Raw genomic sequence first — 24,616 nt, forward strand, 5'->3', positions numbered from 1 at the left:
GTACTATATATGAGACATGCTATAGACATGCATACGATATGCTATAGACATGCCATATATCCAGATACATGCTAAAGATGTATGCTTAGCGATATACACTCAGATATGTACTATTAATATAGACTAAGAAGACTGTACCTATCGGATACATGCTACTAGATCGATATTAATTATCCTTATGGAAAGGATAGATCAGGGTACTTCGGATGAGAGTCTAATTATTCATCCAGACAGAGCTAAATCATGATTAGCTTGCTGGAGTTGTCTTTTAGCATAATTAGACATTAGTTGATCTGAGTTGACTTATTTGTCAATCTAATTAATAGAACTTTTATCCATTGTTATAGTATATAAGAAGGATCATCTACCTGGCCAGTAGAGAGACTTCAGTTTACTTTACACCTGTCAGTTTGATAATAAAACATACCTTTATCAAGTTGACATTACTGTTTTTTTATTCTTTTTTTCCGTGAATTTTAGTCTATCAAGCCTCAAATTCCACAATCACTACTTACTTTAGTGATGATTGAGGGTCTCAATGCCAGAATTTAGAGCTAGGTGGTGTAAGTAAGGCATGCTCTAGCACCTGAGGAAAATTTGATGATAGCAGCGGCTATATTGCTATTATAGCGGCGCTTAAAATTTTGCCACACATCAAAACAGAGGGAAACCCTCGCAAAATTTTTTTTAGGTCAGCGGAGTTTTTGAGCGATTTGATTGGCTCAGAGGTTTAGGGACCGAAGGATTCTAGCTAGTTGATCTCCTATTGAGCTGTCATCTTTAGTGAGTTTATATTTGTAATAAAAGAGTATCCAAATAGGCCTGTAATGAAATAGCCACCCAAACGCTGTTGAGGATATAGATCATCTCTGAGAGGCAAATGTATTAGGCGTCGTTTATTACATAAGAGGATCTGAGAATGAGCTGAGATGCATAGTAGAAGTGAGAGGTCTTTATTCAAGCAGCACGAAGGAACATGAGTGGTGCCATCAAATGGCTAATCTACATCCTGGTTCCTAGAGAGTGGTAGCCTATGGCCTTTCGTCCCTGGAAGTGGGTTTCAATTCCAACAAATGTTCTTCCGTCAAAGCCATTAGGAAGAACATTCTATCCTGGATCGTCTTTGTTGTTTATCCTTGACTGGTGGTTCATGAGTTCTGATGCAGCACATCCTCGTTACTGGTTCAAGGCTTATACAGTTATCCCGCATTCAAGATCAAGGTCCTATTGCTGCGGCACTGTCAAATAACTATAAATACCTTTGATCTCTACACTAGTTTTGATCCCGATTGAATCTTGGAATAACATAATAAATATATTCAGTTCTAATTGTATTTACTCTGTCTATATTTTGTTATTCTAAACACAGTCCATTTTAATATGTGATTTCATTGTTTGTCCCTACTCATCGTGCTAAAACCGACTTATTAGTATTGTGCCCAATAACAGTCATTTCCCATAAAATACGAGTGTTTAGCATTGTGCATAGACTTTAAGTTTAGTTTCACGTCTAGAAATGGGCATCTCGGTTATGGACAACCATCAACATTGTCCTGCTTACCAAATAGATATCTCGTTCAACCTGAGCAAGCTGTTAGATTCAAACTTGCATAATATCTGTGGAATACATCCACTATGATCTGCATTCCGACAGTTCATCCAGTTACCAGATTTAGATATAAACTATATGTACACCGGATTAGATGTACAGTACGATATCGATTTATACTATAAGAAGATATGGACTTCAGATACGCTAGTACTATAGGATTTGTACTATATAAGATATAGGCTATAGATGGCACCACGGACATGGATGGCGCTACAGACTTATACTTGTATTCCGACATTGACTACGGATGTTTACCATATCTGGATAAGCACCAAGATTAATGCAATATGAGCTTGTTGCTTCAGATGTGTACTTTATGATCCACGCTATAAGACACATGCTTATATCCGTGATACTAGCTACAGATACTTTATGTACTACAGACTTGTACTATATGTGAGACATGCTATAGACATGCATACGATATGTTATAGACATGCCATATATCCAGATACATGTTAAAGATGTATGCTCAGCGATATACACTTAGATATGTACTGCTGATATAGACTAAGGAGACTGTACCTATCGGATACATGCTTCTAGATCGATATTAATTATCCTTATAGAAAGGATAGATCAGGGTACTTCGGATGAGAGTCTAATTATTCATCCAGACAGAGCTAAATCATGATTAGCTTGCTGGAGTTGTCTTTTAGCATAATTAGACATTAGTTGATCTGAGTTGACTTATTTGTCAATCTAATTAATAGAACTTTTATCCATTGTTATAGTATATAAGAAGGATCATCTACCTGGCCAGTAGAGAGACTTCAGTTTACTTTACACCTGTCAGTTTGATAATAAAACATACCTTTATCAAGTTGACATTACTGTTTTTTATTCTTTTTTTTCCGTGATTTTTAGTCTATAAAGCCTCAAATTCCACAGCTAGCTTCACGTTATCAATAGATACTTGACATGATGGAGAATCTTGCTTATAAGGTTAAATAGTTGTAGCTTGCTTTATTCAGGAATAATAACTTTTCCAGTTTAAAGTATGCATATTCCCCCGCTTAAAAATAGCATCTCCAATGTCGATTATCTTATGAACTAAGCCTTCCCAATTGCAGGTTCCAACTCTAAAAAATATGGTGTATTTTCTTTTTTTTCACTTTTTTCTAGCTTCCTTTCAGCAGATGCCTTTATATATTACTGTTTAACGTTTTGTGTAGCCGCGGTATTTATACGAGAGTGATTTAATACGCCCGACTCTCAATCCGGAGACTCCTGATTCGATCCTTGGCTGTTGAAGCTATCGAGATATTAATCTTGATAGCGTGAGATCTTTTTACGTTCACAAAATGTATTCTTAGTATGTTTGCTTTTTTTTTTTTTTTTTTTTTATCTTTTGCTATCAACTCATTTGTTGCAAGCTGATCCGTTTTTACGCTTCAATGTCTTTGTTATAAATGGATACTATCCTAACACTCAAATATTTTTTCTTCATAATACAATTTGACTAGGTTAGATTGAAAAGACTGATGTTTGATTTTATTTTATTGATAAGCCTATGAAATCTCCACGAACCTGTTCGAAGCATTTCAAGCATCCCTTTTCTAAAGGGAAGATAGAAGGGATGTATATCCGGATAATAGATAGGTTAGAGGTGTTTTCTGGCACATGCCAAGTGTGCACCATTCGCCATTGGAAGTCGCAGGACATATATACATTTTTTACATTGCAAGCCAAGTATACAGTTGTTTAGCAACTGCTATCTTCTTGGGGTATCTTCAGTGTCCAGTTGTCAGCCTAAACAGATGATTGAACTGATGGCAAGCTGCTTGCATGCAAATGTAGCGTAAATATGAATTTTTCTGAGCACAACGTTGAGTCTTACTAAACGATAAATGCTGTTTAATAGCTGAAGAGCGCCTTTCTGCTCACAATGGTACCTTTACTTGTTATTCGACTAATAATTTAGAGCAAGACCATATGGCCAGATGTTTAGATATTATTATATTTCATCTTGATACTTTTGCCTGAACAACATCAATTCAATATAATTTTGCATTGACGATGGATGTCAAGAAAAGCCGGGAGCTTCAATCGTACTTTGAAACACGTACTATTATACGAAGGCAAGCAGTGTAAGCATTCAGATGCTTTTTCCTTTGCAATCTCACACCAAAGATATATATATAATAATGAGCAACTCCAGCTTTCAATACCCCCCAATGTTTGACTTTCCACCATTTTTCACGTAAGATACAAGCAACCGTATTCAAGATATACTCACTCACTAGGACAAAAATATCAACGTTAGACGACAGGTTACCGAGTCGACATGGAAAAGTCAAGTTATGCAATGGGAGAACTTGATATTAGCATATACTCGACAAAAGCACATATTTCGATTGGATCTCCATCAAGCTACTACTCCTGGTGGAAACGAAATATTCGAGAACAAGAAAATTAATAGACGCTTATCATTTGAAACTTTGCAAAACATTATCGAGGAAATGGCAAGAAAAGGTACACACACAACTACAACAACGGATAAGGTGTATCATATGGTAATAATCATGGACGTTGTGGTGTAGGTACAGCAGAATGGGAAGGAGGGTCTAAAGGGCCAAAGAGCGAAGCTTTGATCTACTGGCATACGCCTGAAGATTGGGCTAATCTGATCTGGAATTGGGTAACATGTTTAATAGTAAGCTTGTACTGCTACGTTGGGTCTAATCCAGCATCTGTTTAGATTAACGAGACGGGCCAAAACAACCAGATTGTGACATATTATGAAATTGCACATGGCGAGTTGGCCGAAGGACAAGGTAAAATCAATGTGATCGTAATTCCTTACTACATGTTCATATGCTAAATAGCACGATGCTAGAATTCTTCAAACTGGATAAAGCAATTTTGAGCAAGGCACTGAATATTTTAGTAAAACGAGGAAACGCCCAAATATTTAAGGGAACTGACGAGGATAGTATGGGCGTTAAATTCTTTGGACCACTATAATGATTTTTTTTTTACAATAAAGGACGAGTTTCTTTTGTGAGCCATGCTACAGCATCAGCATCAGAGGAGATGAGAGGAGTCAATTTGTCAAGGCACTCTTGATGGTAGTCATTCACCCATTTCTTTTCTGCGGGTGATAATAAGCTTGTATTGATCAAATTCATGCCAATAGGTGCCATGGTAACATGCTCAAAGCCCAAATAACCTCGATCGCCGAAATTGTTGGGTGTATCTTGTTTGCGAACAATCAACACATTTTCAATGCGAATACCAAATTTTCCATCTTCATAGTAACCAGGCTCTAATATCATACATACTTTGGTGAATAGCTTGTTACATGGTAGTAGCATCATATCACTTACCATCTGTTACAGTCATGCCAGCAGCTAAAGGCGTGTTATTGTAGGGTGCTCTTACACCAATACCATGAGGACCTTCGTGTACATTAAGGAAAGAGCCAACACCATGACCAGTGCCATGACGGTAATCTAAACCTTGCTTCCAAAGAGGCATTCTAGCAAAGGGGTCCAAAAGATAACCCGTTGTACCTGTAGGGAATACAGCCATGTCAAGCGCAATATGACCTTGCAACACGGCAGTGAAGCAGGCCTTTTCATAATCAGTGGGTGTACCAAAATGCAATGTACGAGTAACATCCGTAGTACCGTCCTTGTATTGAGCACCCGAGTCGCAAAGGTAGATTTGATTGGGATCAATCACCTTGCAATTGCCTCTCTCTGGCTCATAGTGAATGATGGCGCCGTTAGCGCCAGTGGATGAGATGGTAGGGAAGGATAGTCCGACATAATCTGATTGAGAAGCACGCAACTTTTCAAGATGATCAGCAGCTTCCACTTCATCCAGTTGCTTTCCTGCAGCCAACTGCTTCTCGAGCCAGGCAAAGTATTGCACCAGAGCAGCGCCATCACGAATATGGCAATCACGCATACCCTTCAATTCTCGCTCGTTCTTAATGGCCTTGGCGTCATTGATAAAGGATCGCTCATCCACCACGAATTCAGCGCCCACAGCTTCTTCAATTGCTAGACTGGTATTACCGTCAATCAAGAATTTCTGGTGAGACGTTGCCAAAGTGCTCTTGAACTCTCTCAAATCGTCAAAAACAGCATCGTAAGGCTTCAAGTCGACGCCCTTCAAGTGTTGGCGTACATCTGCTGTCAGCTTTTCAGGGTTGATGTAGAGTGTCGCTTGACTCTGAGTGATCACAGCGTACGCATAGAATACAGGGTTGCAGTCCACATCGGAACCTCTCAAATTGAACAACCAAGCGATTTCATCCAATGCAGACACAATGACACCAAACTGATCCCTTTCCTTCAAGTGCTGAACAAGTTTGCTTAGCTTGTCTTGGTGCGATTCGCCTAACAACCATGTTAAATATTGTTGTAACACACAATCATAAAACTAGCCTTTTTACCTGCAAATTCTACAGAGTGGACAAACACCTTATCATGAGGAGCAGAGGGTCTTTGGTCCCCCCAAGCAATGTCTACCAAGTTGCGCTCGACAGGAACGAGCACCGAATTTACAGTTTGCAAACGTTCCTTGAGATCATGCGCATCAGCAACAGTTGTCAGTGAGGCATCCAAGCCAATACGAGATCCAGAAGGTAATCTCTACATATCCAGGTCAGTCATTTACTGCCTCATTTCCATTTGATAAAAACACTCTATTTACGTTCACAAGATACTCTTGCCATGTTGGCACACCGGGAAGACCTTGCTTCATCAAGGTCCAATTCTCATCCAGCTGCTCTGATGCTTGTAAAAAGTATCTACCATCCGTGAACAAAGCGGCCTCAAGGTTTGAAACAACAGCAAAGCCAGCAGAGCCATTGAAGCCAGAAATCCATTGACGTCTTTGGTCGCACTCGGCACCGTATTCACTCTACCATGCCAGTCAAAATGTCAATCTATATGTCGCCTTTTTTTGCTTACTAGTGTGATTTCTTACTTGATGAGCGTCTTCGGAAGGGATTAAACTAATAGAATGAATTAGAGTCGCCTTTGTTTCCATCCGTCTCTGGGTATAGTTACAAGGCATCGATGGGTTGCTTTTCAGATTGGAATAGTGCTCTTAAAGCTTTCAGTCTATCGCCAGTATGAATTGTCATTATTATAATAGTGAACAAGAGAAAAAGGGAAACACGAAACTTCTCGTTGGAAACGCACTAAACTTTACGTTGAGCCAACCAATCAACGATCCAATGATGCCCAAGACATACAAATGTGTAAACTTTATTATGTACAATAGAATCAAGTGAATAATGAGCGAGTTTTACTGTCTAATTCAGTCGTGTCTTTTTCTCTATCAAGCCATGACTTCCAAGCAAAGTTCCTACTGACAGTGTCATTGTCCAATGCAGTCGGTTGTGGTGAGGTCCATCGCACAAAGGCATCCTCGCCTGTCACGTAGAACAGATGGTATGTGCTGCGACAAATCTTGTACTCGAGGCTTGATTTCACAGTAAAGTCTGTATCAGCTTGATGAACGATATTTCTAAGAAGGTGTTAGCCATCTGTACCCTGTCTCCCCTCAATTAGCACAAAAAAAAAACGTACCTGCTCAGGAATCGTTTGGACAATGCCTTTCGATCAATACCAGGTGTATCAACATCCCAGTTGGTATAATGAGCTACATAATCGGTATATACATCCATATCATTCAATCCAAAGGTCCTGTCCTGCTTCTGCAGCAGCTGAATGTACAATGTGCGCTTCAAGGTATCAAATGCTAAATTGTACAACTTGTCGTCTTGTCCCAAGGCATCTGCCACTTCGGATCGATACGCTTGTATCAGCTCTGGTGTGCTCTTTTCGTGTTCATGGTTCTTTTTGAAAAAGGACAGAATCTTTTGTGCCTTCATATCCGTGACAATTTGGTGCAGTTGGCGCATGATGGATTGCATGAGCTTATCAATGGTGAACAACACGTACGCCTTGTTGCCAAAGATGTACCGCGCGCACTCTTCAAACATGGTTTGGTCAAAGGCGTCATCGAAATAGCGGTCAATCAGCTTCAGCAGTGCTTGGTAATATCCCCTCTTAAAGTCCATGTGCACCCCATTGTAGTCTTTGCCGGTTACATGGAGGTCCAACGCCGCTTTGGTGAGAGCTTTGGCTTCAGGGCCGTTGGTTCTGTACGCTCTGTCGAGTTGTTTCATTTGGTAGAGACGGTCGTAGCACACTTGGAATAGGCGGAAGAAGCAGTAGAATGTGGTGTTGCCAAACAAGTTGTAAATCTTTTGCTCCCTGTCTGGATACGCCATCGCAACATCCTCCTCCTCTTCCTCCTCTGCTGGCAATTGCTGTATTTTGGGTTCTGCTGCTCCTGTTTTGGTCTCTGTGATGGATTTCAGCTTCTTGGTGAGCACGTCTTTGAGCAGTTTTTGATGATCTTCATCGTTGGGCTTATGTCGAGGCGATCTTCTGCCATTGCGGCGTGTATATCCTCGTTTGGTGGACCTGGAGTCTGTGGAAGAGTCGTATGAATGTTGTGTGTCATTGTCCTCGTCATCGTCATCTGCATCGTCTCCATCCACATCGTCGTCTACATCTTCGTCTTCGTCATCCAGCATAATATCCTGCGATGGCTCCTTTTCAGGTAGCACATCAGGCACATCGAAAAACACAGGCAAAAACATCTCAATAAACGCCTTCATCACGGCACAATCCTCATGTCCATACGTTGTTTGGCGCTCAAAGTAGCTGTACAATACGCGGGTAACATCTTTAAACACCTTCTTGTTCTTGAGCTGATACTTGAGTTGAGGTTCTTGCGTCTCTGTCTGATCATGGTGAATGGCTTCAATCTCGTTCACCAGCTGCTTGATGCTCATGTTCTTCTTGTCGTTTGTCTTGAAGATGACACCTTGGTAATCCAGCGCCTTGTAATAGTTTTTACTCTCAATCTCTCGCCACACTTTGTTCCATTCACGCTGCTGTCTTCTCCACTCCTCGTCCTTTTGTTTGAGACGCTTCAACACCACGGGCACTGCATGTGCTGGACTGTTATGCAGCATGTCAATGACTTCGGCGCCTGTTTGATTGCCATATATCTTTTTAAGCACGCGTTGATAGATGGCTTTGGAAGGGCCGCCAAGCCCAGGAGACACTTTGAAATCGTTCTTTTCCTCGTCCGTCATCAACGCAATCTTCTTGTTGATGGGTTCCAACAGTGAGATGGTGTTGAGGTTGGCTTCAATGTCCAAGTCATAGTGGTATCGCTCCTCTTCCACACGGTGCAGTGCTTCCTCAAACACATTCTTTTTGGATGCAATAAATCCGCCATCTTCGCTCGCCCACGTGGGATGGGACACATACTCGTCGTTCAGCACTTCCCAACAGAGTGTATCTCTTCCAGAGCACTTTTGAGATTGCCACTATCACTGCTTTTTAGTACTGTTATCCCTTACCTCATCAAGCGCACCATCACTTACATGTTTGGGTACAGATCGATAACTGGGACCATATTCATAAGCAGCGCCATAGTCCAACTTGGAGGACACCAAAGGCACATTTTCAATAATACGATCTTTGCCATCATACCCTACCAGCTTCTTCAACTGATGATACAACTCCTTATTGCCAGACAGATACGATTCACAACGTTCAATCAACTGGTTTGCATCCAGCACTTGTTGAGTGAACAGATTGAGCACACGCAGGAACGAGAGGTAGGTCTGCTTGTTGCCAATGTGCTTCCTGACGCGATCAAAGAACTCTGCCTCTACTGCTGATATAATGGGTCCATCGACAGGTGCACTGGGTGGTAAAACAAGAGGCGATCGACGAATGTCTGACGTGATCATGTGATGATCCATGCGGTTCGCTATGCTGGCTATAGAACCTCCTGTGCTGTGGTGCTGTAATTTGGCTTTCTTTTGTTTGGGTGGAAGAGGTAAAGCTCGTTGTTTCTTGCTTGTCTTTTTGGTAAGGGTCGTGGTGGATTCGATAACGGGTGCTTGCTGTGACGTATCAGGTAAGAATTGCTTAAATTCAGTCAACAGATCAGTGGCCCCATTGAACAGTGTTTGCACTTGGGCATAGACTTCTTGAATGGGCTTTTGTTCCTTTTGATATGTTTGAAGAATCTCCAAAAACTGCTTATACGTCTCGGGATCGTTGCTGAATCGATTCTTGATCTTGTTGACATAGTTGATAGCATGATTGAATTCAACAGGAGCTCGACGCGTGCCATGGTCATCCCCCGCAGTGTTGTTGGATGTTGTTGTTGCTGACAAGGGTGGAGGAGGTGAGCTGGATCGATGTGCGTGTGATGACTGAGAAGATGGCATAGCCGCGCTAGAAGAAGAAGGTGGTGGCACAGACGAGCGTTGTGAATGATGCAAAGGCTGTTGTGATGGATGGTAGGTAGCGATTGGTGGTAAAGAACCACCCGCATTGCGATAACTACTATTTGGATAAGCTTGCGTAGGTGCTGGTGTTCTCTGCTGTTGTTGCTGTTGCTGCTGTTGCTGATGGCTATAGTAAAGGGTTGCTGCATTCTCAGAGTGTAGATTAAGCGGTTCGCCACTCGTTGTGCTGGTAGTGCCTGTGGGTGTCGTTACCTTGATAATGTCTCTAGCATAGGCATCTGTGGAACATTCAATGCGATAGCCAGGTGGAAGAAATGTGTTGAATCCAGATATCAATGCTGGATGACCTCTGAACAATGTGGAGACTCGCTCGATGACGCCAGGTGTATCAATCCTAAATGTATAAGGCAAGTTAATAATCTGTATTAACAAAACAGGGGACACACGGTATCTTACGCTTGGCTCTTGAATTCCTTCATGATATCCAAAAATCGATTGTACACTTTGGCTTGATCAGCAAACTTCATCTTGACTTGATCCAAGTAAGTCAATGCATCTTTGACGTTGAGCGGACGATAGCCACTGGATGAATTGCTAGCTGCTACTGCTGCTGCTGCTGCTGTTGTTGTTGTTGTTGTTGTTGTTGCTGTAGCATTGGGTGATTTCTCTGGATTAGGCGGGGCACTATGGTTTTCCGATGGTACTGCCGCATTGTTGGCTGGCATGTTGCTGCTTATGGATTCAGGAACTGCAATGTTACTAGGTGCTGCATCAGTAGGTGTCCTTGACCTCGAGTAATTGGGTGAGTTACTTGATTGCAGTAAAGGTAACTGAGGCGGAGGTGGTGTCTCAGAGGTGCGGCGCATATGATATGATGGCTGATCTACAGATGCTACATTGGACGACGCTACATTTGCAGAGGCAGCATGAACGGAGTTGGCTTGATACGGACTGCTTTCCACTGTCGCTGTAGATCGTGCAGCATCAGATGGAGAGTTGTATGAGCTCATGTAGGGTTCTGTAGTATTATGAGCAGCAGCTTCGGTGTTCACCAAAGATCTGCATTGGTTTAGTCGAGTCAGTTTCTAGAGAATGAAATGGCATTTTACCTGGTAGGCGAAGAAGGAGGACCTAATGGCATTATTTTTTCTTGGTCGATCAGTTGTGAATATAGATGAGGTGGTGGAGTTGATATTTATTGTAGGTTTTCTCTCTCTCTCTTGCTTATTTGAATTTGCGCGTTTGTAATGGTGTGTGTGTGTGTGTGAAAACGTCGATGCTCGAGACCTCTCACTTAGTTTGTTTTGGTATGAATGGGATAGCTGAAATGATAGACTGTATCTCTGCTGTTGTTATTGTTGCTGAGATGATTATGAATAAGCCAAGAGGGTTGAATGGGAAAAAAAGGGCGTGGTTAAATGGGCAATTTCATGGAAATAAAGAGTCCATCATTTCCGCGTAAAAAGCCACCAGTGCACTCATGTTCGTGACTTATGAATATAAGAAGTGCTGTGTATATGAAAAGTGTCTCATGAGATCGCTCGCAGCTTCTATATTACCATACGCTTGATTCGTATTGCTGTGTTGTATGCGTCAACCTCATGTCAATGTTCACTGGTATTTAGAAAGCGTGTTAAATCATGCCGTGAGCTGTGCATTTGGGTAAAGCAAATGTAATGGAACATCAAGATCAGATCAGAGCATTCTAGATGCAGATGCTCCATGTGGGGTTACGAAGGAGGGATCTCCCAACTATCCGTACATCTTGGATGAATGTACCATCTTTGAGAAACAATGCACGATAAGCTCAAATGAGTAAACCTTTGATCAATGAGCTGCTTATAGAAAGTCAAAGGCAATTGTCGTAAGGGATGCTACCAATGTTGAAGATCTTATTATCGAAGCATCACTGACTACAATCAATTCAAATACGGTGCGGACAACAAAGAGATAGGAACTTGCAATAGATATATACTGTACACCATAATTTTGTCATAGATTGCGCCAGGCTCTATATGCTGCAGTCAATGTGTGGTAAAAGGCACATTTGAACATGATTCCAGCCATTTACAGGTATCATAGTTGTGTACATGCATGCCATCATAGTAAAGCGTAGTTCTATTATATGTCTGCTGGTGTTTTTTTGCCGTGGACATCTAGAATCCTACAGTATAAACCTCTTTGGTACAATTTATTTGATTCTGAATGCCATCTACTGTAGCGCCTTTAGTATTGCATAGGCCAAGATGGCTGCTACTACTGTAAAAAGCATGGTGGAGTGAGTGATTTTATGAGAGCATTTTCTCAAAATCAACCTTAATTACAGTATGCATCAGGGGGAAAAAAGGCTGCCTGATCCTAGGCGCCTTTTAGCTCATTCCACCTTATTCTAGAGAGCTTCAAGTGAAAGCGCTTTCATCCTTCTTTTCTTTAATCCGTTTCCCTCGCTTAGTCTCATCTTGCTTGGGCAAAGCTTTGCTTGGTATAGCTACCTTCTACACCCATCACGCAAAGAAGATGTCTGGACTCACAAAGAAGAATTCGATTATGGTATTGATGGCTGTTGTAGATGCTATCATGGAATCCCAAAAATGATACCATTTGATGCGCATTTTACTTGTATACAAACTTACTATGGACTAAAAACTGTGGCTATTATTGAAAAGAACACGTTCAAGCGATGAAAAGGTGAGAGTATGCATCATATACTGGTGTCAACACAACAGGAGCTCGTGGATCTCAATTTGTGTGCTTCAGAATGGTATCCCAACCAAATGTGTGGCCTATGTTGAGCTCGCAGTGTGCCATAACCTCCTCAATAAGTTGTTGATTTCAAGTTATCAACGGATGCTTGACATGTTGATGAGTCATCTTCACTATATATATTTTGTAAAACACTCAAAAATGTAGACAAACAAATCATATCCTTTCAAAAAATTTAAAGAATTGAATACCGTACAAGGTGAACAAACCACCAACGAAGCCAGCATTGGGAGAGGGTTTGGAGGCGGTGCTAAGCTCATCCACCAAAAACATAATGCATCTAATTTAATATTTGGTAACAGTAACCTATGAGGCAGTTTTACCACAGCGAAGTGTAAAAAAAATGGCAACTAAGCATTTTGATAATACTAATCGTAATGAGGTTTTACTGTAGCGAAGCGAAGGTGCAAAACCATAGTATTCAAGCAGCAAAATTGGATTTTCATTTCCATTATTAATAAGCTTACCGACAACATAACGTATCAAAATTTGCATGAATTAATCTTACCAAAATCAATATGTCTTCTATTCAGATTAGAAATTGCACAGGCTGCAGAGCTACTCTTGCAGAAGATTTCAGTTACCAACAAAGCGGTGATTCATGCCATGTAAATATAAGCTATAAAGCAATATATAACCAAATTTGACAGCTTTCAAGCCTTCATATCTTGACATGTAGACCTTTCTGAGCCGCCGGAATGACGCCAAACAGTTGTACTCAAGTAGCAGCAACTTCCTGACACCTTTGCTCAACTTTTTGGGACCAAAAAAAAAACATGACCAAAAATTGACCAAAAAGCATGAGGGGTACCTCATGGTTTTCATCGGAAATCAAACGATCGCGTTTTTCGCCTTAAAAATGAAGACTTTTCCTATGGTATATCTTGAATCAAAATGTTTCTATCGATCCAAAGCAACTTCTGAAACCACTTTTATGAGGTCTTTATATGTAAAATTTCGACATTTTGGCCAGAAACCTCTTTTCATACTTTCGTAAATTATTCAATAAGTTTATTAAAAACATGTATATTACTTGGTGCCCTTGGATGCGCCTTGAAAAGTACTTCAAGACTGTATTAGGAAGCATCGGATGATCATCGCACTTTATATAGTCGGATACCTCAAAATAGATCTATCAAGTCGCAAAAAAGACAAAATCTGTCCAATCTGGAGCAAAAAAAAAAAGGGGGGGCTGAGCTTGAATCGATTTTGGCGGCGGTGATGCTACTGCTGGCTGACCCAAATGCTTTTTTAATGATGACAATGATGATTGCGATGCTGATTAAATAGGGACAATGGAGTTGAAAGGACAAGTGAATAGCCCAAATACTATTTTGGAGGAGATATGCCTCACAACAATGTCTTTTGGAATGACAATATCTGATTTAAAATGTCTTGAGCGAGAGCCCCCCCCTCCCAGGGCGACGCCAACATCGAGCGTAGCAAGATAGATTGGCTAGCACTTTTAAGGCTAAGCAACTGTAACTTACTTTGCTCCACTCCATTAAGCTTTCTAAGTTAAGGCATACATACTCTCCCCGCTTAGAAAATGCCATCTAATGTCGTTCAACTTGTCCACTAGGCCTTTGCAGCTTCATAGTAATCAAATATGCTTTGTTTAGCATAAATGTATCACAAATTTTACTCTTGTGGGGGGTATTACTCCTCACCTGTTATCGTATTTTGAGTGTAAAAGACGAATTTCGATGTCTATTTTTTTTACCTATCTAAATGCGAGCTCTTGGATCCTAACATACTGAGAATCGCATGTTTCTACTGCCAAATTCTGCAAGAAAAACGATCGTGCAATTGGATTTTAAATAAAAGCAGTTGGTGTTGAGAAACGAGCGATTTGTAGAATAACCCAATCTTCAGTCATGAGTTTTGTATAAGAAGAGCCTGTCAATTACGAGTGATTACGCGTAATAGATCAATAGATGCGGTATTGGAAAAGGCTATATTCAAAATCGCTTGTTGATACCTTGCTTCATTGTAGTTTTGCAAAGGTTTTAAGATATGCTGCGCATTTTACCAAGAATGGGGAGGAGCAGCGTTTTCACGCCCTACATTGATGCTCTTGAAGACTTCTTGTCAGGAAGATTATACTGTATGCCCATTTTGAGGGGCTGTTAATAAGCATATAAAAGGATGTTTAGTCGCTACACCAGCTGTCAAATGATTTAGCTACTAAAATATAACGAAACCAATGTATAAAGAACAGTAGTGCTTAGATGCTATTGTTTGTTCAACTGTCTAGCTAATGATAGTGCTTTTATTTTTATAACGACCGTTTAATCTACAGCCTTCAAGAACGCTTATTCTTATCTTTTTTCCTTGATTCAATTACTCAAGCAAGTCGTTGTATCCCTCAACGGAGCACCAAGAAATAATCATGTATTCACATGTGTAGCAAATCAAAGATTGGTTTTATTCAGAAGGCGCGATTGTTACCATTATAATGCAGTTTAATGCCACTCGTTATCTCTTCTCTTGTGGTGCTTATCGTGCTTCTTTCCCTTGCGCTCATCATCAGAGGAATCCGAGTCAGACGAAGAGGAAGAAGAGTCAGACCCACTTCCACCGTGCTTCTTGGATTTTTTCTTTTCCTTCTTGTCTTTTTTGTGACAATCGCCCTTATTGCCAGAGGAGACATGTTGTTGAGGAGGGGCAGGATATTGTTTAGGTTGATGTTCTTGGTTATGTTGTTGGTTGTGGATGGTATAAGGTTGTTGGGGTTGCTGTTGTTGGAGGTATCCAGAAGGAGGAACAAAAGGCTTCTCATCCTTCTTATGCTTCTTTTCATCTTCTTCCTCCTTCTTCTTCTTTTCATCGAAATGCTCCTTGAGTTCATGTGTGCCCCAAGCAGCGAGACCCAAAGCAGCAGCACCAGCTAAAGCACCACCACCGTATTTCTAATGTCATTACAAGGGTAACACAAACAATCAATAAACCATCATCATCGTCATTAATATGTGTATATTAAAAAAGTACTTACAGCCCAAGTAGGGATAGTGCCTCTGGCCTTGGCTTCTTCGAATTCACCCTTGGACATGGTTTCGGGATTCACGACGCCATCAGTACCTACGAGACCACCAGCGGTGGGAGTACCAACATAGGAGTTGTTACTACCGGGCATGCTGTTGTTGCCGCTCTTCTCGGGATAAGAGACAGCGGCAGGAGGAGTGAATGGAGGAGGAGCACCAGAGCCGTAGTTTTGAGGAATGGGGTTGGAAGGACCCAATGAGGAGAAGGAGCTTTGACGGCTGTCTGATTGACTGTGAGAGGTGGAGTAAGAATGAGTGGTAGTTTGCTGGTAAGAAGCATGTTGACCACCAGCCAAATTCATGTCACCAAAGGAGGAAGTAACAGAACTGACAGAGCTGGTACCCTGTTACGATAGACAGCATGTTAACCTATGGATCGCACGCTGATTTTGAGTGCACTTACATTGAAGGTGAGGTTCAACTTGAGTTCACCATAAGAACGACCTTGATTAGAGTTTAATTGAATCCACTTTGATTCATGACCTTGGCTGTAAACTTGATTCAAAGCAACCTTGGCTGTAGCAACGATACCACCATTGTTGGGGCCCTCATTGACCACTTCAATGTTCAAGTAGTTTTCACCCTCAGGCACAGTGCTGCAGAACAAACAAGACTCAGTATTCGTGGATCCTCCTCTCTTTTGTCTGTCCCATTCCGCACTTACACATCCAAAGAGTTCTTCCAAAAAGGCTCGGGTCCATTGACAGAGTGAGTTCTGTGCTTTTCAGACTCTCTGATGAAACAGCCAACAAAGAGTTTGGAGTCTATGAGGGAGAGCATGAGTTGAGAATATTCTGTGCATAAGCAGCGTTTTTATCTACATTACCTTCATAGCCAGCAGAGGGGAAACCGCGAATAGTTTCTGATTATATTGGGCGTTTATTAAAACCGAGAATCTCGACATGACTATTACATGCATCAAACTTACCAGGAGATACAGTTAATTTGCCAACAGCCATGTTATGTGTATATTTTCAAGCTACAGTAGTAATACAAGAGAAAGAAAGAGAGAGTAAAAAGCGAGAGAAAATAAAAAAGAAAAAGCTTATTTATAGGCGTTGCCATGCTGTTACTTTAACCATTTCGTGGGCTAAGCTCATTTACAGTCGGGAAAGGAAAGAAGCCTTCGGTTTGTACTCCATGAATTCTAAACCAGGAAAGCGCCAAGATTACACATTTGAATGCGAATGCGTTGTATAATAGTTGAATTAGCGATGTTTTGTGCAGCGATGTAGACTGTATGGATACAGGCATCAACATACACTCAGAACGCCACTTTAAGGCGCTGGCAGATAAGACCAGCGTCATACAGTGTTGATGATGATACAACACGCACGCATCAACCGGGTTGCCAATATTCGTGTCTCAGATAAATACCATAAATTGCCTTTACTATTAATATACAAAATGATATAGATATTTAGTGCGTAAAATGATATAATCGCTATATACTACAGCATCGACAGCGAGCAGCTATTATACCAAGGCATCTGTTTTTGCAAACTTTTTGTCTATTTATTATGCGACAGGATTCAAGCAGACACCAACAACCATCCAAATGATAGGCTTAGAATCACTGTGTGTTTGTTGAGCAACGTGTTCGAATGGAGATAGACTTTCTCCAAAAGGTCACAATTTTGGGGGAAAAACGGCTTTAAATAAAATGCATCTTTCTAGTTTTTCCTGGTTTGCATTTTTAACTAACAAATCATGAATTATCAACAACAACAACAACAACGGCAACAAGGCGAAGCTGCTAGTTACCTAGGCGGTGGTGGCGATGGAGGTATCCACAATTTTGGTAAGTGTAGACTCCAATGTCTGTGTGTTGCGTAACACCAGTAGCAGCTCACAATGTGTGGCGTTCTCCATCGTTAGACCAACAACAAATGCAACCACAACAACAGAATGCTGGTAACAGCTTTGACCACGTCCTCAACAACTTGATGGCCAATGTCTCTGGTCACCAGCCCGCTGAAGAGCACGAAATCAGAGCTGCTCAAGAGTCCTATCAACAAGTCTCTCAGAATCCAAATCAAGCATCTCCTCAAGCCGTGGGTAATGCTGCTGCTGTGGAAGCATTGAAGCGTAGTGAACAATCGGGCGGTGGTATGAGTGAAATGATTCAAATGGCTATGGCTCAAGCGTCCAAGCTCATGAACAACAGCAATGCTGCTAGCGGCGATAATCGTAACAGTAATAACAGCCAAAGTGCTGCTATTCAACAAGCTGCCATGATGGCTCTCAAACTGTACATGTCCAAGCAATCTGGCGGCAACAACTCTTCTGGAGGCAGTAGTGGAGGAATTAGTAGTTTGTTGGGTATGTTGATGGGCGGCGGTTCATCTGGTAACAACAATAACAACAGCAACAACAGCAACAACAACAATCAACAAAACTCCAGTGGCGGTGGCATTGGTGCCATGGTAGGTTCTCTTCTCGGTGGTGGCTCCAACAACAATAACAGTAACAATAACAACCAACAGAACTATCAGCAGCAAAACCAACAGCAGTTCCAACAACACAATCAGCAGCAATTCAACCAACAGAACCAAGGTGACTACAGCGGATACAATCCTCCTCAAGGTGGTCCACAACAACAGCAACAGCAACAGCATGGTGGTGGTGGTGATAGCGGCTTTGGTGCTATTGCCTCTGGCTTGATGTCCAAGATGCTCAACAAATAAATCATGTAAACCAACAATAAACACCACTCTTTTGAATATTTTTCATTGGGTACAACATACATTATCGTCGCTTTTCTATTTGAATCATTGCATCATTGTTGGTAATATTAACGTGAAACATCCATCATGCTCAAAAGTTTGCCGCCCGTTTCGGATCATCCGACATTAGGCCAAGGCCGAATTACACGTAATCGGCAGCATTTAGGCTTGAGGCAATCAGATAAAGCATCAAACCATGGCTTTCTATGATAAAGTGTTCTAGCTCCAGCGTGCCTAGTATGTTAAAATCATGATGCTATGCGATACACATATGCCACATCAAACTCATGCGCAATAGTTCTTTATGTCGGCATTCTTCAAGTATAAGCGAGCTATGGTCAAGGATCATTTATCATTCATCATTCTACATTTCATCTGATATATGCAACTACAAATAGCTTGTTTTCACAACTATAAAACTTTGCAGCAGATTGAATGCGTAGGCTCTTTCTTTAATTCCATGTAAGCTTGAGCCTTCGTTTTGCTTTGGGATAATCTATTGCTCAAATTACTACTGTCTGCCGTAAGAAGCTTTCTTGCTATAACTTTGTTCAAGCAAAAGCTGAGTCCTGCTAGCCATCAGCAGCCAAAACAAGTTGAAGCTCCGGTGGCCATTTCTTTCACTCGAAATAGAAATTTCTGGTTCGTTTTCGACTTGCTCAAACTATTTTGCAAGATTCGACTATGTAAATTGTGATAACTGCCTCATACCCCTCTAAGCTTTCCTAGAGTACCTTTTGAGGCGCTTCTGATGGTACCAACTATGAGGGATGCTCTTACTACACTTACCGAGCATCATCACAAAACATAAAATTGGGTTTTTGGCGAAAATGTCGAGATTTTACATACAAAAGTCTCACAAACAAAGTTTTAGGGAGCGCCTTGGATCGTTAGAAATATTTTGAATTAATACATGTCCTAGTAAAAGTCTTCATTTTCAAGGTGAAAAACACGATCGTTTGATTTTTGGTGAAAATCATGAGGTACCCCCCTCATGCTTTTTGGTCGATTTTTGGCCATGTTTTTTTGGATCTACAAAAAGTTGAGCAAAGGCGCCAGTGAGTAAGTGCTAGGTGAACGCAATTGTTTAATGCTATTCTAGCGGCCTAAAACTTCTTGTAACGTGAGAAGACACGACCCAAATGCATAAAAATTTTGCTGTATTTTGCATATTTTTGAACGGTTGGAGGTAATGCCAGTATGTTGTCTGCTTGTATAATATCTTTTCGCTTCGAAACGGACAAGGAGCATTGCAGAATGATTTGATCATGGCATTGGACATCATCGGTGATTTGCAAGCATTAAACAAAAAGCACCTCCACCTAAATTATATCGCACTGGCGGAATTCATGGCAGGTGTTTTGGATAGTAAAGCCATCCTTTCTTCTTCCTAAATGCATATAAAACATACGCAACGAAATTCTTTGGTGTGATCCCAATGATTTCCTTGAGTCCAATGTTCAATTAACATGATTTGATACACTCTATATATGAATACCGACATAAGATTGATACAAACAACGTGGCAACACACATCAAAGATGAATGAATACCATTGCTATATAGAAACTGCGCGGAACTTGATTGTCTTTTGCAGTAAAAGGTGCTATCTTTGGTTTATTCCTTCTAGGTGAAGCCTTTGGTTGTTTGATCCAACCTGGCAGCATTGGATGAAAGCAGAGCTACGTGACTCGATCAAGGCATTTCGCTTTCGTATCTGCCGAATTTTTCGTTGGCAATTACGGTTAAACTTTGGATAACATAACCAGATGAGAGTAGCGCTCTCATCTAAGGTCCAAGTTCAGTGTGAATTTGAGAAATCAATGCATCATTCACTCTGAAGAACATGACATTTGAACAAATAATGCCTCAGATCGTCAAGCCACACATTGAATCTCAGTGGAGGGAAAAGGAAACCCTGCTAGTACTCTTTTTTTTTTTCCTTCTGAATAATTTTCAAATCCTTTGTCCATTTCTCTCCCTCTACCTTTTTTCTTTCTTTTTTCTTCTGCAAGAAAGCACCCCTTTCTTTTCTTAATACAACTACAAAAGGAGAGAGAGAGCTCGCAACTGTATTTCTTTTAAATTTCAAAAGATACGCATCTAGATCATCATCCGTTGCAAAAAAAAAAAAGAGAAAGAAACAACATCTATACGCGACCGACATGTTTTTGTACAATATCACCATCAACCCAACCACAGCTATCAACCAAGCTATCTATGGTAACTTTTCGGGCACGAGGCAGCAGGAAATCATTGTCGCTCGCCAGACACGTTTGGAATTGCTGCGTCCTGATGCTTCATCTGGAAAAGTACATACTGTGCTTTCACATGAATGCTTTGGCCTCATCCGCAGTTTAGCCCCTTTTCGCTTGACAGGTGGTAGTAAAGGTAAAACAAGGGACATTCCATTTGCAGTTGTATGCAGCAATCTCATTCAATTCTGCTATCAGACTACATTATTGTAGGTTCAGATTCTGGTCGCATAGTCATCCTGGAATACAACCCAACAAAAAACACATTTGATAAAGTACACCAAGAGACATACGGTAAAACTGGCTGTCGTCGTATTGTGCCTGGCCAATATTTGGCAGCTGATCCCAAGGGTCGTGCTGTCATGATTGGTGCTGTCGAAAAGCAGAAACTCGTCTATATTCTCAACCGTGATTCAGCGGCTAATTTGACTATCTCTTCACCATTGGAAGCACACAAGAGCCACACCATCAATCATCATATTGTCGCTGTCGACGTTGGATTCGAAAACCCCATGTTTGCTTGTTTGGAAGTCGATTATGCTGATGCAGATACAGATCCTACTGGAGAAGCTGCCAAGGAGGCAGAAAAGACATTGACATATTACGAGTTGGATCTTGGATTGAATCATGTTGTGCGCAAGTGGAGCGATGTTGTCGATCGTCATGCTAATTTGTTGGTGCCAGGTAAAATGGAAAGGGAGGAAAAGGGACAAGGCATGATAACTCACTATCTCAACTCTCTCAGTTCCTGGTGGAAATGATGGACCTTCTGGTGTCTTGGTGTGCACTGAAAACTTCATCACTTACAAGCATCCCGAACAAGAAGAGCTTCGCATTCCTATTCCTCGTCGTGCTCAGCCTCTGGAAGACCCCAAGCGTGGCATCATCATTATTGCCTCTGCTGTACACAGAATGCGTGTAGATAAAAAGACTCAATTCTTCTTTTTGCTGCAGTCTGAAGAAGGCGACCTTTACAAGGTCACCATGGATCACCAGGAAGGCGTTGTGAATGGCCTGACCATCAAGTATTTCGATACCATTCCCATTGCAACATCGCTTTGTATCCTGAAGAGTGGCTTTTTGTTTGTAGCCAACGAATTTGGTAACCAGTAAGTAGATCGATCAGTGTGCAGGACGACATCACTCACACATGGTTTTTTTTAGCCATCATTACTTCTTTGAAAGTCTCGGTGACGACGATGATGATCCAGAGATTTCATCAGCAGATTACATGGAGGCGGAAGCAGAGCAAGAAGAAAGACCTCTGGTCTACTTTAAACCTCGTGCCCTGAAGAATTTGTCACTGGTCGATGAACTGAGCTCTATGGCGCCCTTGATGGACTCCAAAGTGCTGAATCTGGCCGACGAGGAATCACCTAGAATCTACTCCATCTGTGGCAAAGGCTCTCAATCCACATTTCGTATCTTGAACCAAGGCTTAGAGGCTGCTGAACTCGCTGTCAGTGAATTGCCCGGTAATCCCAGTGCTGTATGGACAACCAAGCTCAAAGCCGATGATGAATTTCATGCCTACATTGTCGTCTCATTCGCTAATGCTACGCTTGTCTTGTCGATTGGAGAAACAGTAGAGGAGGTGCAGGATACTGGATTTCTGACCAACGAGCCCACATTAGCCGTGCAACAAATTGGTGATGATGCTCTTTTGCAAGTGCATCCCAGAGGTATTCGTCATATTCGTGCGGGTGGTCGTGTCAATGAGTGGAAATCACCCAATGGCCAAGTGATCAGACAAGCAGCTACCAACAGCCGTCAAGTGGTGATTGCTCTGTCTGGTGGTGAGCTAGTGTATTTTGAAATGGACAACATGGGCCAATTGAACGAACACCAGGAGCGCAAGCAAATGTCTTCTGCTGTATCCGCATTGGCGTTAGGCGATGTGCCTGAGGGTCGTCAACGCTCGCGTTACTTGGCTGCTGGCTGTGAAGATCAAACTGTGCGTATCTTGAGCTTGGATCCTGACTCTTGTCTAGAAGCTATCTCTATGCAAGCGCTTCAAGGCGTGCCTTCTAGTTTGTGTATTGTAGAAATGATGGATACCGGTATTGAACATGGCACTACCTACTTGAACATTGGTTTGACCAACGGTGTCTTGCTGCGTACCATCTTGGATACCATCACGGGCCAACTCTCAGACACAAGAACTCGCTTCATTGGAGCCAAGAGTGTCAAGCTGTTCAAAATCTGGATCCAAGGCCTTCCTGCTGTATTGGCGTTATCCACAAAGCCCTGGGTCAGTTATACCTTCCAAAATAGATTGTACTTGACTCCTCTGAGTTATGAAATGCTCGAGTATGGTAGTGCGTTTGTGAGTGAGCAATGCCCTGAAGGTGTGGTCGCTGTAGCAGGGAATACATTGAGGTAAGCCTTGTAGCACTTGGTGTAGGGACGAATGCTAAACCGTAGATAGAATCTTTACTGTCGAAAAATTGGGCAACATCTTCAATCAAGTCTCGATTCCCTTGAAATACACGCCTCGAAAGTTCGCGCTTCACCCACCTTCTCGTACTTTTGTCATCATTGAAAGCGACCACGCCACTTACTCACCCGAAGCCAAAGCTAGCGGCATTTTGGAAAAGGAACAAGAAGGATTTGAAATTGATCCCGAGATCACTGACTTGGATCCTGTGCAGTTTGGCAACGTGCGTAACGCACAAGGTAAATGGGCCAGTTGCATTCGACTCGTAGAGCCCTTCCAGGGCACCACGCTACAGCTGATTGAACTGGAGGAGAATGAAGCTGCTTTCAGTGTGGCCATGGTGCAATTCCGTACCAACCCCCATGCCACAGACGCCAATGAACAGTTCGTGGTGGTTGGCACAGGCCAAAATGTGACACTGACACCTCGCTCCTGCACAGCAGGTTATCTTCGTGTCTATCGCGTGGTTCAAGGAGAAAACGGTGTGCTCCGTCTTGATTTCATTCACAGGACGCCACTGGATGAATGTCCCTATGCTTTACTGGCTTTCCAAGGCCGTTTGCTCGTCGGTGCAGGCAAGGCGCTGCGTATTTATGATATTGGTAAAAAGAAGATGCTGAGAAAATGCGAAACCAAGACACTGCCCAACTGCATTGTCAATTTACACACACAAGGCCATCGTATCATTGCAACAGACATCCAAGAGTCTGTTCATTATGTGATTTACAAGCATGTAGACAACCGTTTGGTCGTGTTTGCAGATGACACTATTCCTCGTTGGATGACAGCTTCTACCATGGTCGATTACGAAACAGTGGCAGGTGGTGACAAGTTTGGTAACATTTTTGTGAATCGTTTGCCCGAGCATGTATCTCGCGAAATAGATGAAGATACCACAGGCAACCGTATTTATCATGAAAAGGGCTATTTACAAGGTGCACCCAACAAGGTAAAGATTGTCAATGATGGACATGGCGGGCTATTGGACTAACATACTCTCTTATCTGATCTTAGGTTGAAAACTTGTGCGAATACTTTACGGGTGACATTGTCACTTCCATCCATAGAACCACATTGTTATCAGGCGGTCGTGAAGTGCTTTTGACCACGTCGCTCTTGGGTGCCATCTCTATCTACGTCCCATTTGTGTCCAAAGAAGATGTCGACTTTTTCCAGATGCTTGAAATGCACATGCGTGCAGAAGCGCCACCACTTGCTGGACGAGATCATTTACTTTATAGAAGTTTTTACATACCCGTTAAATCTGTCATTGACGGGGATTTATGTGAACAATTCAACTCACTGCCAGCTGACAAGAGACGTATGATTGCTGAAGAGCTGGATCGTCCCGTTGCTGATGTACAAAAGAAGATTGAAGATATGCGTATAAGATCAGGATTCTAAGTTGATTTTCCTCAAGCAGTAGTAGTAGTAATAATAATAAAAAAAGATGTAAATACAACCATCCATCATG

At 41.8% G+C, this 24,616-nt stretch overlaps 6 protein-coding genes across 6 annotated transcripts; 3 read left to right on the forward strand and 3 right to left on the reverse strand.

Moving 5' to 3' along the window:
- Window positions 1–3,759: 3,759 nt before the first annotated feature.
- On the forward strand, window positions 3,760–4,579 carry ATC70_011681 (uncharacterized protein; the record flags this gene model as incomplete). Its single annotated transcript, XM_064830867.1, has 5 exons — window positions 3,760–3,815; window positions 3,879–4,087; window positions 4,156–4,253; window positions 4,314–4,389; window positions 4,452–4,579. 5 exons carry the CDS (start codon window positions 3,760–3,762, stop codon window positions 4,577–4,579), a joined length of 567 nt encoding a protein of 188 aa, XP_064683369.1.
- Window positions 4,580–4,590: 11 nt separating this feature from the next.
- Window positions 4,591–6,713, reverse strand: ATC70_011682 (uncharacterized protein; the record flags this gene model as incomplete). Its single annotated transcript, XM_064830868.1, has 6 exons — window positions 4,591–4,880; window positions 4,942–5,961; window positions 6,018–6,216; window positions 6,278–6,487; window positions 6,554–6,581; window positions 6,637–6,713. The coding sequence occupies 6 exons, from the start codon at window positions 6,711–6,713 to the stop codon at window positions 4,591–4,593; spliced, it is 1,824 nt and encodes a 607-aa protein (XP_064683370.1).
- Window positions 6,714–6,855: 142 nt separating this feature from the next.
- Window positions 6,856–11,058, reverse strand: sge1_5 (Global transcription regulator sge1; the record flags this gene model as incomplete). The annotated part of the gene is made up of 5 exons (XM_064830869.1): window positions 6,856–7,099; window positions 7,162–8,981; window positions 9,039–10,311; window positions 10,374–10,976; window positions 11,027–11,058. The coding sequence occupies 5 exons, from the start codon at window positions 11,056–11,058 to the stop codon at window positions 6,856–6,858; spliced, it is 3,972 nt and encodes a 1,323-aa protein (XP_064683371.1).
- Window positions 11,059–15,145: 4,087 nt separating this feature from the next.
- ATC70_011684 (uncharacterized protein) lies at window positions 15,146–16,683 on the reverse strand (the record flags this gene model as incomplete). Its single annotated transcript, XM_064830870.1, has 6 exons — window positions 15,146–15,592; window positions 15,676–16,068; window positions 16,128–16,320; window positions 16,389–16,488; window positions 16,551–16,586; window positions 16,653–16,683. 6 exons carry the CDS (start codon window positions 16,681–16,683, stop codon window positions 15,146–15,148), a joined length of 1,200 nt encoding a protein of 399 aa, XP_064683372.1.
- Window positions 16,684–17,434: 751 nt separating this feature from the next.
- ATC70_011685 (uncharacterized protein) lies at window positions 17,435–18,411 on the forward strand (the record flags this gene model as incomplete). Its single annotated transcript, XM_064830871.1, has 2 exons — window positions 17,435–17,525; window positions 17,603–18,411. 2 exons carry the CDS (start codon window positions 17,435–17,437, stop codon window positions 18,409–18,411), a joined length of 900 nt encoding a protein of 299 aa, XP_064683373.1.
- Window positions 18,412–20,615: 2,204 nt separating this feature from the next.
- On the forward strand, window positions 20,616–24,546 carry ATC70_011686 (uncharacterized protein; the record flags this gene model as incomplete). Its single annotated transcript, XM_064830872.1, has 6 exons — window positions 20,616–20,841; window positions 20,904–21,389; window positions 21,451–21,814; window positions 21,870–23,084; window positions 23,134–24,091; window positions 24,157–24,546. The coding sequence occupies 6 exons, from the start codon at window positions 20,616–20,618 to the stop codon at window positions 24,544–24,546; spliced, it is 3,639 nt and encodes a 1,212-aa protein (XP_064683374.1).
- Between the last annotated feature and the right edge of the window lie 70 nt (window positions 24,547–24,616).

The sequence above is a fragment of the Mucor velutinosus genome (assembly GCF_035048745.1).
Source record: "Mucor velutinosus strain NIH1002 chromosome Unknown tig00001564, whole genome shotgun sequence".
NCBI lineage: Eukaryota > Fungi > Mucoromycota > Mucoromycetes > Mucorales > Mucoraceae > Mucor > Mucor velutinosus.